This window comes from Hyla sarda, chromosome 5 (assembly GCF_029499605.1).
Source record: "Hyla sarda isolate aHylSar1 chromosome 5, aHylSar1.hap1, whole genome shotgun sequence".
In the NCBI taxonomy this organism is placed as follows: Eukaryota; Metazoa; Chordata; class Amphibia; order Anura; family Hylidae; genus Hyla; species Hyla sarda.
The window spans coordinates 213,603,075-213,618,233 of NC_079193.1; the positions used below are offsets into that span (position 1 = coordinate 213,603,075).

At 39.9% G+C, this 15,159-nt stretch overlaps 1 protein-coding gene across 1 annotated transcript in view; it reads left to right on the forward strand.

Annotated features, from left to right (window-relative positions):
• Nucleotides 1-15,159, forward strand: part of CDYL (chromodomain Y like) — a 76,715-nt gene that overhangs the window by 39,493 nt on the left and 22,063 nt on the right. The window contains exon 2 of the mRNA XM_056521076.1: nt 1,459-2,119. Within this exon, the coding sequence (XP_056377051.1) occupies nt 1,459-2,119 (661 nt within the window). The remainder of the gene's footprint in view (nt 1-1,458; nt 2,120-15,159) is intronic.

Consider the following 15,159-nt stretch of genomic DNA (forward strand, 5'->3'; position numbering starts at 1 on the left):
GTTTTGTAACTGCCCGTTTGCACCCGTATATGCCCGTAATTCATTACGGACGTGATACAGTGACTGGACACCGTGGCGGAAAAATTACTGCATGCAGTTACAAAACCCCATAGGCTGCAATGCGATTTAGTCGCGGCCGTCAGGGGTTTTGTAGCGGCCGGTTTTCGCCGAAAATCGTGACGGAACATGCGACGGAAGTTCAATAACGGAGAAATCACTAGTGTGAAAGGAGCCTTAGATCGGAAGTGAACTAGCTTGGGGAAAGTCCACCATATATGTAACATGTCCCCAGTGTCTGGAGAGCCTCTGAAGCAGTTATGAGGAGTGAGGAACTCAATGTGCTGATGGCGGATTCTACTTTGACGCCTCTTTCTGGTAGCAGCATAGCCTTGCCAGAATGCTGATATCCGGTCGGCTCATTTTTGCCCTGTATACGGTTTTGTGACCAGACTTAAAATTGTAGTATGCCATTGTAGTATACGGTTTTTAGTCCGGTCACCATACTGGATACAGGGCAAAAATGAGCTGACCGGAGTCACTGACTCTGGTCGGCTCATTCAAACGAATGAGATGGGGGCCGGGGTCGGCTGGGATACGGGAGCGCCCAGTTTTCCCATCTCCCAGACGGATCCAGTCCCCATATGTAAGAAACATTTTGTGAATGCAGCCTTACCTATTCTTCTGCACATTCCTCGAGTATACCTCACTGGTAGCATGCAAAATACTACAGCATCCAGAATTCAGCACTTGGGTTCTAAAGAACAAATAAAAGTTTTATTAAATAACCTTTGTTATATATGTATAAAATCAGAGAACACAAATGTGGACATGTATAGAATCAGCTTAATCATTTTTCTCATGGCATAAAAGCTAGATTTTCCTACTGGAACCGGAGTTTTGGATTAGTATTCCAGTTAATAGCTTTTTTGGTTGGTTTGTTTGTTTCTGTTGCCAGTTTTATGTTTCTAATAATGTGTTAAGTACTATTTATTGATACTTTTAACCTTCTATCAGCCAATTATTTTATTTGATACTGAACAAATAAATAATGATCTTTCTTCCAGGGTTCAGAAATGTTGATATTTTGCATGCATTGGAATATGATACTATGCCTCTTGAGAGGATCTATGGATGTTTATAAGGATTCTAACTTGAAGCATCCAAGAAGTACATTTGTTTAGAGATTTTAGGTTTATTATTTTCTGGTAGCTGCCATTAGGTTTTGGTACTAGAAACAGGGATGAATAGTAACCTTTCACGTTTGTTGAAACTGGAGACATGACCTTCAACTTCCATAATTTTGTGACACCTTCCACTAAGGTTCCCTGTAGAGTGACCAAGACTGATGATAAACTGACTTCCAAAGATTTTTTTGTATATAAATATTATTGTAGTCTATTAATGTACAGAAGCTTTTATGTATGTTCTCAATTAATAGTTTTATATTTTCTTCTTCAGGTAGAAAGAATTGTTGACAAAAGAAAAAATAAAAAAGGCAAAATTGAATATTTGGTGCACTGGAAAGGATATGCCAGTGGTGATGACACTTGGGAACCAGAGCAACATCTAGTAAACTGTGAGGAATATATTCTTGAATTTAATAGAAGACTCAATGAAAAGCCAAAAGACAACACAATATCAAAAACAAATAGGACCTCACCCAATAATGCCAGAAAACAAATCTCGAGGTCAACAAATAGTTCTTTTTCAAGAACTTCACCTAAAACTTTGACTGTTAGTAAGGATAGTGACTCAAAAAATACTCAACTTTCTACCAGTCCAAAACTACGCAAAAGTCCTCCTCAATTAATTCCACTAAGGAAAAATATGGACCTTTCTAGATCAGGTATCAAAATTCTTGTACCAAAAAGTCCCATGAAAAACAGGAATTCAGTAGATGGATTTCAAAATGAACCTGGGGAAAAGCTAAACCATATTGAACAAGAGCAGGACTCCGTAGCACCAGAAGTAACTGCTGAGAAACCAGTTGGAGCTTTACTGGGACCTGGTGCTGAAAGGGCTCGAATGGGAAGTAGACCAAGACCACCATCACTAGTGCCACAAATACAGCTGCCGTTGACTGTTACAACAGCATCAGCATTAGCAGTTAATGGAAAAGGTAAGTCATTAAGCTTAACAAATCTGCATGAAATGAAAATATGAAGTTTGTAGATATCAAATTTTCATGTATACTTATTTTTGGATTGAATGTACTGTATCAACCTGTTAGTCGCTAGAGTTACATAACTTTTAGAACATTGTACTACAGAGCCTGAGAGTTGTTATCTATGTTGTTTTCTATCATTGTATTCCAGTGTTTTGTACCACATACTTATGCTCTTCACTAGGCATATCACTGAAGTATTCGTTTTGCCTAAACATCATTTCATTGTAAGTTGTATTTTTTTTAGGGTAAGTTCACATGTAATGGATTTGCTAAATAAATAAATATTTAATTTTATATATCTGTAAAATAAAATATTTATATTTATAAATAAATAAAAATAGTATACTTAGCTTACCAATCGCCTGGCTCTACTTTAGTGAGACTTTCCTCGTCCTCTAAAGTTCTGTATTCTGATCTTCAATGATGATGTAAGTTGTGATCCAGTGTGACTGCTGCAGCAACTGGAGGTCTAAAAACAGACATTTGAAGGACCAGGGAAGTCTTACCATAGGAGCCCCAGGAGATTGATAAGGTGAGTATTAATTAAGATGTGTATTTGACTGCTGATCTGAAGATAAACTGCAGCGCAATCCACAATGCTAGGATTTGACTGAAGAATTTTTCTTACTGATTGAATTCAAAAGGAAAAATCTACAACAAATTTAGCCTCTTTTCCACATTGAAAGTGACATGCTGCTGATTTAAATGGGTACTGTCAAATACAAAAACTTTTTATATATGGCAAAACATTAACCTTTTTTAATATATACTTTATTTCCTTTGTATAGAAATCATGGCTTATAAAATCTTGTCTAGTAAGTGAGGGTGGGCTAGTACTCCTGTGTTCTCTCCTGTCTGATAGCACTCCTCTGAGCTCTCTCCTGTCCTATCAGACAGAGGAGTGCTAGCCCACCCTCACTTACTGGACTTTGTCCATGCCGGTGCTTCAGCTTGGACAAAGCCATGGTTCTATAAGCCATAATTTTTATAAAAAGGAAATAACATTTTCTTATGAAGTATATTAGAAAGGTTACTGTTTTTCCAAGATGTACAACATAAAAGAAGTTTTGGAATCTGATAGTGACCATTTAAAGATCCACGTTGCTGATCAATTTCTGCACTGGAGAAAATTTCCACAACTTGTGGATGACATTTCATGAAATCGCATGCAGTTGCCAGCAACCTTTTATCCGCTTTACATTTTAAACATGCAAGTCTGCATAAACAATCTGCAATGTTTCTGTTATGTGTGAACAGGGCCGAATTTGATGACCAAAGTGTTGTTAAGGAATGCCGATCATGTTATCAACACTCTTAGCATACCATGGTTTTCAGTCTGGTCAGAAAATTAGATACGGGCCGAAATGAGCTAACCGGAGACACTATCTGAATGAGATATGAGCCGGGTTCGGCTTGGATACGGGAGCGCCTGGTTTTTACATTTCCCAGCCGGATCTGGTGACCGTAACTGCAAAACGTGGTGTGAATGCACCCCGAAAGAGTCTTTAGGCTTTATTCACATAGCAGAACTGTGTGCACAAAGTCCTTGAAATTTGCCACAATATGTGCCTCTTTAAAGTTCTATTACTATTTTTTCACATTTCCATTTTGGATTGCAAAATCTAGGAACAATTCATTATTTCTGGGTCCTTTAACTTTAAAAAAAATGAAAATAAAGTTCTAATTTTGATTAGGTAAAATGTAGGTAAATGGGAAAATAGGGTAACTGTTACCATGTGGTAAATTGTGTTTAACAATATAAATAAAGATACATTTAGATAATTTTTAAATATTTTGGCACCTAATTGTGAGGCCAAGGTATCACCATTTTCTGGCCAGTTTAGGCTGCTTTCACACTTTAAAATTCATCCGTTTTAAAGATCCGTTTGATGTTCCGTTATGAAAATCATCCGTTAAACGGCCGTTACAAAATCCTATACGGCCGTTACAAAATCCCATATAGTCGATGGGATTTTTACATTATCCGTTTTAACCCGTTATAGCCCATTATTAACGGACGTTAATTTCTGACGGGAGAATGAACAGAAGAAATAGTGCATGCGCTATTTCTCCCATTACTATCTTCCGTCACAAAATAATGTCTGTAAATTTAAATTTGCTAAGTAAATTTACGATGTTATCTGCATTCTGCATGTCAGAACAGAATCAAATATTATTTTAAATGGGTAGTCTGGTGAAAAAGTAACAGATTTGTAAATTACTTCTATATAAAAATCTTAATCTTTCCAGTACTTATCAGCTGCTGTATGCTGCAGAGGAAGTTGTATAGTTCTTTTCTGTCTGACCACAGTGCTCTATACTGACACCTCTGTCCATGTCAGGAACTGTCCAGAGCAAACCTTTCCTGCTGTAGATCACTTTTGCTTATATTTAACTTTTTATACATATTTTTCTTTTATAAATTGTGACAAAAAAGCAGCAATTTTGGACTTTTTTTTTTTTTACGTTTACACCGTTCACCATATATTTTAATAGTTTGGACATTTACGCATGCAGCAATACCAAATATGTTTATTTATTTTTTATGCTTTTTGGGGGGTAAAATGGGGGGAAAAGGAACGCTTTACATTTTTATTGGGAGAGGGGATTTTTCACACATTTAACTTTTTTTTTTCCTTTTTTTTTCCTTTTTTTCCTTTTTATGCCCCCCAAGGGGACTATTTGTAGCAATCATTTGATTGCTAATACTGTTCAGTGCTATGCATAGGCATAGCACTAATCAGTGTTATCTGTGATCTTTTGCTCTGGTCTGCTCTATCTCAGACTAGAGCAGAAGACCACTGGAGACTGCCGGAGGCAGGTAAGGGGACCTTTGTCCGCCATGCTGGATGATCGGATCCCCACGGCAGCGGGCAATCCAATCATCCATTTTAAGTCCTGCACTGCCGCAGATGCCGTCATCTGTATTGATCACAGCATCTGAGGGGTTAATGGCAGTCATCAGCGTGATCGCTGATGTCCGGCATTACCGGCGGGTCCCTGGATGCTGCAGTGGTGTAGAAACCTTCTTCCCTCTTGTCATAGAGGTTGCCCCCTTGCTATAAATACAGTCCTGGGTATAAATAGGTCATGGGAGAGAGCTCTGTACTACCCCCTGGCATACATAGTTATTAGGACACCCCTGAACATTTATTTTTAAATCTAAACGAAATAACCCTTATTCTGATTATCTTCCTGGGTACTGTAGTCCTTCAGTTCCCTGTATTACTCTGGTTGCCAGTCTTTGAACCCTTTCCAGGCCACTATATCTTATCATTATATTACACATATATTATTTAATGTATATACTGGTCGCTACAGTTAAACTTACTGTTAACTTAAACTTCTAAGGCTCCTTTCACACTATGAGCATACCATTATTAAACGTCCGTTTTCCGTGTAAAACCGTGTTTCCCTTAAGACCCATTATAACATCCCTCCTGTATGGCCATTTTAACACCTCTGCCTACAGACTCCCACAGCCAGGACTACTACTACTCCCATCATGGAACAGACTTCTATCCATGATGGGAGTAGTAGTTCCCCGCCTGCGGGAGTCTGCCGGTGGCTGTGGAGGCTATATTTGTGTTTGTACTACAACCCCCATCACGGAACATACTCTGTTCCATGATGGGGGTTGTAGTACAGAGGCTGAGGGATTTATCGCACCGGTCTCAATTCTGATTCCGGATGCGATTAGAAGTTATTAATCTTTCCCCACCGCAGCACTTCTATTTGAAAACCCCGCTGAATGACTCCTCAGTACTGGCCATTCAGGGCTCCCCTGCAATGTACAATGTATTTACTTTACTTAATTTTTAAATTCCCCTCCGGGAGCCCTGAATGGCCGGTACTGAGTAGTCATTCAGGGCTCCTGGCAGGGTTTTCAAATAGAATCGCTGCGGTGGGGAAAGATATGTAGAATCGCTGGGGGGGGGGGGGGGGGTATATATCTGGCCCCCTAAGCTCTTCTATATATCTTGGGCCCTGCAGCGCATTTATATTTGTTCCCCCTGCAGCGCATTTATATATGTTCCCCGCGCCGCAGCGCATTAATATATGTTCCTCCCGCAGTACTATCATAAGCCCCCAGGAGTGCTGTGAATGAAAAGTATTCTACAGCAGCGCATCTGGCCGGCACGATGTGCTGCTGAAAGAATACTTGTCATTCATAGCGCTGCAATGGCATCTGTATATAGATGCACTGCAGGGGTCAGACATATATCCATATGTCTGGACCCCAGCGCTTCTATAAACAAATGCCTTGGCAGTGCTATGAATGAAAAGTATTCTACAGCAGTGCATCTGGCTGGCCAGATGCGCTGCTGTAGAATACTTTTCATTCATAGCGCTGCAAAGGTATTTTTTTCACTTTTTTTGTACACTTGTATAGCCCCAATAGGGGACTCTAACATACAATCTTCTGATTGCATACACTGATCAATGTTATGCCAAAGCATAGCATTGATCAGTATTTTCGGCGCTCTTGTGCTCCAGCCTGGATCTCAGGCATGGAGCAGTAGATCGCCGATCGGACACAGAGGAGGAAGGTAGGGACCCTCTTCATGTTTTCTCAGCTGATCGGGACATCGCTGGGATGCATTTTTTTACCCAAATTTGATGGCAGCGTCTAAGGGGTTAATACCGGGCATCACCGCGATCGATGATGTCCAGTATTAGCCACGGGTCCCGGCTCTTGCTAGGTGCCAGGACCACCCCGCTATGACACGGGGTCAGCGTGTGACCCCAAGTTATAGCACGGAAGCGGACGCAGGGCATACAGGTACGCCCTGCGTCCTTAAGAGGTTAATGGTACATACTCTTATTGGGGGACTGTTACTAGTGGGGTACCTCAGGGCTTGGTTTTGAGCCCTATACTTTTTATTATACTAAATAATTACCTTGTAGAGGGAATGGATGGTAAAGCGTCGATCTTTGCAGATGATACTAAACTGTGTAAGGTGGTTAACACAATAGAGTACAGTGCACTGTTACAAATGGATCTGGATAGGTTGTAGGCTTGGGCTGAGAACCAGATGAGGGGCAACACATAAATATAAGGTTATGCACATGGGAAGGAAAAATCTAGAATGGGGATATGTATTAAATGAGAAAACACTGGGAACAACTGACCTGGAAAAAGACTTAGGCTGCTTTCACACTATAAAATTCATCCGTTAAAAGGTCCGTTATAGACGTCCATCAGAAAAGCACAGTTCTCTCTGTTGACACCAGGAACTGTCCAGAGCAGAAGAAAATCCCAATAGAAAACATATGCTGCTCTGGACAGTTCCTGAAATGGACAGAGGTGTCAGCAGAGAGCACTGTGGTCGTGATAGAAAAAAAAAATCCAAAAAAGAAAAGAATTTCCTCTGTAGTATACAGTCGCTAATAAGTACTGAAAGGATTAAGAATTTTTAATAGAAGTAATTTACATTTTCTGTTTAACTTTTTGGCACCAGTTGATTTCAAAAAATAAATAAAATAAAAGACCAGGCCTGATTTTTCAAATCGGAGATGTCTGTCTTTATTAGAGAATAACTCTGGTAACGTTTTGCCAATCACGATAATTCTGACATTGTTTTTTTGTCACAAGTTGTCCTTCATGTACATAGTAAAAGTAAGCCGATATCATTTGTATTTTTTTTTTTTTACAATGCAAAAAATCATGACATTTTTTACAAAAAAATATGATTTTTTGCTATTTTAACACTAATAGGTTGCATATATTTATACATACTGACCAAATAGTTTATGAAACTTATACTTTCAGATGTCTACTTTATTTTGACAGCATTTTTTTTGTTTTTAATTAACATTTTAAATTAATTAGAAGCCTAACAATTGAACTTGAAATTTAGAAAATTTGAAAAGTACATCTTTTTTGTGTGCTATGCAAGGTTTGCAGAAATTTTAAGGTAGTAGAACATAGGAACACCCCTCAAATTACCCAATTTTAAAAACTAGACCCCTCAAGGTATTCGCTAGGGGGTACAGTGAGTATTTTAACACAATCGTTTTTTGGCAGGAATTATTACAATGTCAGTGTTAAAAATGTGAAATTTGCCTTTTTTCACGAATGCATCATTTGTGGGGCATATTTTTTGTACATCACTTCTGATATTGCAAGAAATGCACCCTATATTTTATTAAGCTGCTCGGCCCGTGTTTGGAAATACCCCCGCTTAGGCCATATTTGGCTCCTTGGATGCGTGGTAGGACCCCAAAGCCCCCTTTGGCTTTCAGGGCATCATTATATGAATAGTCCCCATTCATACTGCGTTTCTGCAGTATAGGTGTCCGTTGTCATGTCAAAAAAGGGATGCCAATGTATATTGTACCGTCTCATTCAGAAATGACTGGAGCTGCTACAGTATACGTCAGCATCACTCTTTTTGACATGATGCTGACGGATACCTCTAACACTGCGGAAACGCAGTATGAATGGGACGCAGTGTAGGGTCACATAGAGCGCATCCGCAGCATATTTCAACCCGCGGATGCCCCCCGGCAGTCACAAGGGCGAGATCACTGCTGTGGCTGGGTAGCTCAGTGTGTCCGTTCATGACTGCGGGCGGGAAATCTGCCACTATTAGTGGACACACAAAGCTACCCAGCCGCAGCAGGGAGCTCATTAATGTGACATGTAATATGCTGCGGATGTGTGCCGTGTGATCCTACACATTATACTTTTTTATTTTTTACTATATTTATTTAATGTGTTTTTATAATTTTTTACACTTTTTTCACACTTTTTATTAACGCTTTTTTTAATTAATTTGTTTACACTTTTTTTTATACTTCTTGTTTTTATACACTTTTATTCATTTTATTTGTCCTCACAGGCAATAACCGGGGCAGACCTGGGGGTCCTTGTAAAGACCCTCGGCTGCCCAGGTAAGCAGCAGCACCCCGCGATCATTGCAGGGTGCTACAGGAGAGAGACAGAGGGAGCCCCCTCCCTCTGTCAAAACTCCTTGCAGCTCCCGGTCGCTTCCGACCGCGGCTGTAAGGGTTAAACTGCTGGGACCGAAGTTGTCTTCGGTCCCGGCAGTGCGGCAGGTCCCCGCCCGCTGGGGATTACACACAGCACCCCGCGATCGCGCTGCGGGGTGCTGCAGGGGGGACAGAGGGAGCTCCCTCCCTCTGTCATAACACTTACAGCCAGCGGTCACTTCCGACCGCGTCTGTAAGGGTTAAACTGCCGGGACCGAAGTTTACTTTGGTCCCGGCAGTGCGGCAGGGTCCCGGCTGTGTGTTACAGCCGAGTCCCTGCTGCGATCTCGTGGGTGCACTGGGCAGCACCCACGAGAACCATCGACGAGTATACACGTGCTGGTGCGGGAACGTTCATCCTGCCTGGACGTGTATACACATCCATGGTCGTTAAGGGGTTAATGTGATTTAACCCCCTTCCCTAATAAAAGTTTGAATCACCTCCCTTTTCTCATTTAAAAAACTAAATATCTAAACAAAATTTTTTTGAGATATCGCCGCGTGCGTAAATGTCCAAACTATAAAAATGTTAATTAAACCACAGTCAATAGGACTCGTAAAAAAAACTCCAATGTCCAAATTTGCGTATTTTTGGTCACTTTCCATATCATAAAAAAAATGTATAAAAAGCGATCAAAAAGACCCATCAAAACAAAACTGGTACCGATAAAAACAGATCAGGGTGCAAAAAATTAGCATTCATACTGCCCTGTATGCAGAAAAAAAAAAGTTATAGGGGTCAGAAAATGACTTTTTTGAAACGTACTAATTTTCGTGCATGTAGTTATGATTTTCACTAGAAGTAAAACAAAATCAAACCTATATAAGTAGGGTATCATTTTAATCGCATGGAACTACAGAATACAGATAAGGTGTAATTTTTACCGAAAACTGCACTGCATAGAAACAGAAGCCCCCAAAATTTACAAAATGGCGTGGTTTTTTTTTTTCAATTCTGTCCCACAAATTTTTATTTTTTTCTTTCGTCATAGATTTTTTGGTAAAATGATGTCATTACAAAGTACAATTGGTGGCGCAAAAAAAAAAACAAGCCCTCTTATGGCTCTGTAGGTGCAAAATTGAAAGGCTTATGATTGTAAGAGGGAAAAAAAGAAAGTACAAAAACGGAACAACCCTGAGTCCTTAAGGGGTTAAAAAACCACCCTCTGTTTCATATCACTGAGCCAGTTACTTACCTACTTACACAATAGACAAATGGTTAGATAGGGCTGGTTCACTTGATTTGGGTATAGCCCAGCACAGCAAGAGCTCAGGGTTAGCCACTCTTATTCACTGTCTCTGTGCATGCTTTCATATGCCAAGGAGATGGCACAACTATTGATGCTTACATAAGAGCCAAGGCAATGTTGGCACTTGAATCCAGAGTAAGACACACTTAAATGTTGACATTATAAGGGTGGGTTCACTCTGAGGAAAATTACGAGGAAATAAGGTGGAAAATGTTAAAATTTTCGAGCTGAAATCCTCTACTACTTAAGCAGAATCTGCTTTGAAATGCATAGCGGTCAATGGAGATGTTGCATGTCCAAGCAGTCCTAGTGCCAACTGATATGGGCAGCCGCCGCTGCATACAGAATTTCCTAGCAAGATTCCGCTAGGAAATTCTGTCACGTGAAAGAGCACTTGGTCAGTGTGCACTGGTTTCAACAAGGAAATGTTCTTTTTCATTTCTTTGTCATTTTATTCAGTGTAAATATATCCTAAAAGTAGCCAATCACAAGAAACACTGTATATGTTTTGTCCTGTTCTATCCTAGATGGTTTCACATAGTGTAACAACTCACAGCTTTAGGTAGGGGTTTGAAACCTCTTTACAGGCATAGCTTCATGTTTGTAAACTTTGGTTTGTGAGTATAGCAGTTTTATTTATTTGTTGTCATATATGCAAATGAGCAGCACGTGCCCACAGAAGGAGGGGAGGCAATGACCCAAGTGCCTAACATTTCTATACCCTACAGTAAACAGCACAGAGTCTGTCATTCAAATGTTGGAGGAGGAGTGAAGCAGGGATTAGGGATTGAAATTTGGCCTCATGGGAACTTAACACTCATGTGCATATGTTTTAGAAAAAAATGCATGTTGCTTGGCTCACAAGCAGAAATTCACAAATCTAAAGCTATGCCCATTAAGGTGCATTTAACCTCTACCCTGCACTCTGACTAGTTACACTATATAAAGCCATCTGACCGATACTTTTTTAACCATAGCATGCTGTGACTAAAGTTCAGATGGCATGAACACACACAGGTTGTGTTTATTTGTGATGGGCTGCTTTTATGTTTACAACACAATATTACTTTGGCTTTTATCTGGCAGAAGGAGTTCAGTGTCTTGTCATCGGTGAGTAGTAACATCTGATTATCAGTTTTTGTGTTGACTGAATTTGTAACTTGTAAAGAATTGGTGCAGCTCACAATTGGCTACTGTCCGAGGTAGAACCAGGCAATCACCTATACCCAAGGTGAATACGGTAATTTTTGGGGATTTATGTGAAAAGGAAGCCCAGACCTCAAGGAGAGTAGAGTATTAAATATATTTTGGAATCATATATCTCTAAGACCGTGCTTCAAATAAACATGTTTTTTTTATTAATAAATTATATAATGCACAAATTCCCCTCTCAGGGCCCTTGCGGGAGGAATAAATTAATTGGCAAATAGATGAATATGCATATAACATACAAAATATAAAAAAAAATCAATAAACATAAAAAAAAAAAATCAGAAACATTTCAGCCATAGGTAATAGTGGATTGTGTTACTTATTTGGCCTCTGTTCGTCCGGATAATGGTCAGTTTATTTATATATATAAAACTCAATGTGTATGTATGTGTGTATGTTCCAGCATCACGTCCAAACGGCTAAAGATATGAACATGAAACTTGGCACACATGTTACTTATATGTCAACAACAAACATAGGATAGGTGGTTTACCCTTACTCAGCCCCATACAAGTCTATGGGAAATATATGTTACTGCATAACTTCCAAACGGCTGGAGATATTTAGATAACACTTGGTCACATGTTGCTTATATGTCCACTTAAAATATAGGATAGTTAATTTAACCCTTAACTACCCCCATTTGTGAGGGTCAGGGTTTTTGTTTAAAGTCCCATGCAAATCAATGGGAAATGTATGTTCCCACATAACTTCTGTACAGCTGGAGATATTTCAATACCTGGTACACATATTACAGATTGGGATAGGAGGTCGGATATGGCAACAAGGATTAGGAAGGAAAAACTGGGCAACGCCGGGTACTCAGCTAGTGTGTGTGTGTGTGTGTATATGCATGTGTGTGTGTGTGTGTGTGTGTATGTATGTATATATATATATATATATATATATATATATGTTATTCAATGTCCGTATATACTATTGCAATAGTGACTTGATATAATGATACTTGTTACCCGTTCCTGATACCGGCTCCTGCGCGGTGGTGCTGATGTCCAAGACTCCGGCTGGTCAGTGGGCGCTGGCAGGCGCTTGGTGCTGCTGGTCCAGACTGCGCTGGACCCGGTGGATGTCGCACAATAGCAAGTCCTCGTGGTGGCGGCGTCTGATGTCAGTCAGGAGAGAGTAACACCAGTAGATGGATCGTAGGAGCGGTAATGGCAACAGGAGATGGGAACAGCACGGCAGGTGGATCTCTATGCAGGTGGATCTTACGGCAGGTAGATCTCCATACAGATGAATCACAGGAACGGCAGGGCAGGTTGAATGACACATAGTACACAAATTCCGGGCTCACAGTAGCTGGCACACCACAATGGCTTTCAGTGCGTCTTTGTATGTATCAGGCTGAAACGCGTATATGGACATTGAATAACATTTTACTATATAATATATATATATCTGACCATTATCCGGACAATCAGAGGCTCTGTGTGGGGAATTTGTGCATTATATATTTCATTAAAAAAAAACATGTTAATTTGAAGCACGGTCTTAGAGATATATGATTCCAAAATATATTTAATACTCTACTCTCCTTGAGGTCTGGGCTTCCTTTTGATAGAAATCCAAATGAATTTGTAACCTAATAGAGATGTGCAGTATAATGTTCCCTTATCACATACACAATAAATAAATAAGTTCTTTTGACTACAGTTAGTGCCACATTAATTAATTTCATCCCAGAAAAAAACCTGGAACATTTGCAATGTGGCCTGTGTATATACAAAGTCCAACAGCCAGCACTCTGAGAATCTTCTTTTATTGCAGAAAGGTAAAAAAAAAACAAGCAAGCAAAATGTGACGCAGTAAAGCCATGAGCTGGTGAGCTGATAAAGGAAAAACGCAAAACTCATTCCGGATCTGCTGATCCTTCCTTGTAATCTGCATAGTTAGAATACAGACTGGCTTTTATATGGTATCCTGCGTAAAGCTTGAAACCCCTTATCTCTCCACAGAGATCTATTTATTATAAAATAAATATATATATATATATATATATATATATGTAGAAGGTCTGTCTGTAGTTTAGGCTTAAAGGGCTACTCCGCTGCACACATCTTATCTCCTATCCAAAGGATAAGGGGATAAGATGTTAGATTGCGAGGGTCCCGCCGCTGGGGACCCCCGCGGTCTCTGGGCTGGCACCCCTGTCATTCTGGTCACTGTGCAAACTCCGCTCTGTGCCCGATGACTGGGATGCAGGCCGCCACGCCCCCTCCATGCCCCCTCCATTCAAGTATATGGGAGGAAGCGTGACCGCTCTGTTCTAGCTGTCACGCTCCCTCCCATAGACATGAATGGAGGGGACATGGCTAGACGTCACAAACCCAGAAGCCTCAAGCTTCCGTATTCCGGACACCGCAGCTACCAGCCTGGAGATCGAGGGGAGTCCTTTGTATAGGGGATAAGATGTGTTCAGCAGAGAACCCCTTTAAGACCTTTAAGGTGGAGAGTAGTCAAAAAATATATCTCTATATCGGAGTGCCAATCACCTTCTCTCCTAGGCTTTTTAACCTTTTCTATACCCAGAAACTGTAAGGCAGAAGTATCTTGCTTGGAAATATCTCAAAAGCGTTTTGACACTTTCACATTCTTTATAGTTTACACTCCTCTAGATGGATTGTCCGTGGGATAATGCCAGTTATCGCTCCCTCCTCTGCCTTGTGTGTAAAGCATTCTATGAGACAATAAACTAACTAAATTTGGTGCCCTTTTAGTGGAGAAATTAAACCTTCTCCTCTAGAATTTAATTTACACGGTGGTCTTGTCTCAATATGGATTATTATGTATGATATCTCTTATGTCTCTATGCTCCACACTAAAGGTGGTAAGAAAAGTGACTACGCTACCTTTATCCTGCTGTACATGGTTCTTACCCTCTGTTGCCCTTTACAAGGCCATGTGAAGAGAGAAGCGGTCAAAAGCTTTTTCCATCCTCTTTAATCCTCCCAAAAGCTATGATATTGAAGCCAGTCTGTATTCCAACTATATAGGTTATGAGAAATGATCAGCTAATCCAAAACACCTCAACATCTTGCATTTTTCCTAGATCAGCTCATAGTTATACTGCAACTGTGTCCTATTTTGTTCACTTGTTTTCTACCTTTCTTCGATTAAAAAATTATTTTCAGCATGCTGGCTGTTAGACTTTGTATACAGACATGGACAAAATTGATGGTACCCTTCCAATAAAGACTAAAAAAAAAACACAGTGCTTCCTGAAATAACTGCAAAAGAAGTAATTTAATAAAAATTTATTGAAAATTAACATGAGAATCAGACATTGCTTTTAAATTGTGTTTCAGAATCCTTTAAAAAAAAAAAAAAAAAAAAAGAATGAATGAATGAATGAATGAATGAAATAAAGTAAAAAAAAAAAAACTGGTCTGGACAAAAATTGTGCTACCTGAATGTAATATTTTGTATCACAAAGTCACTACAATTAGACTCTTAATGAGACTTCTGCACTTGTCTCCAGGTATCTTGGCCCACTCCTCATAAGATCCGGCTCCA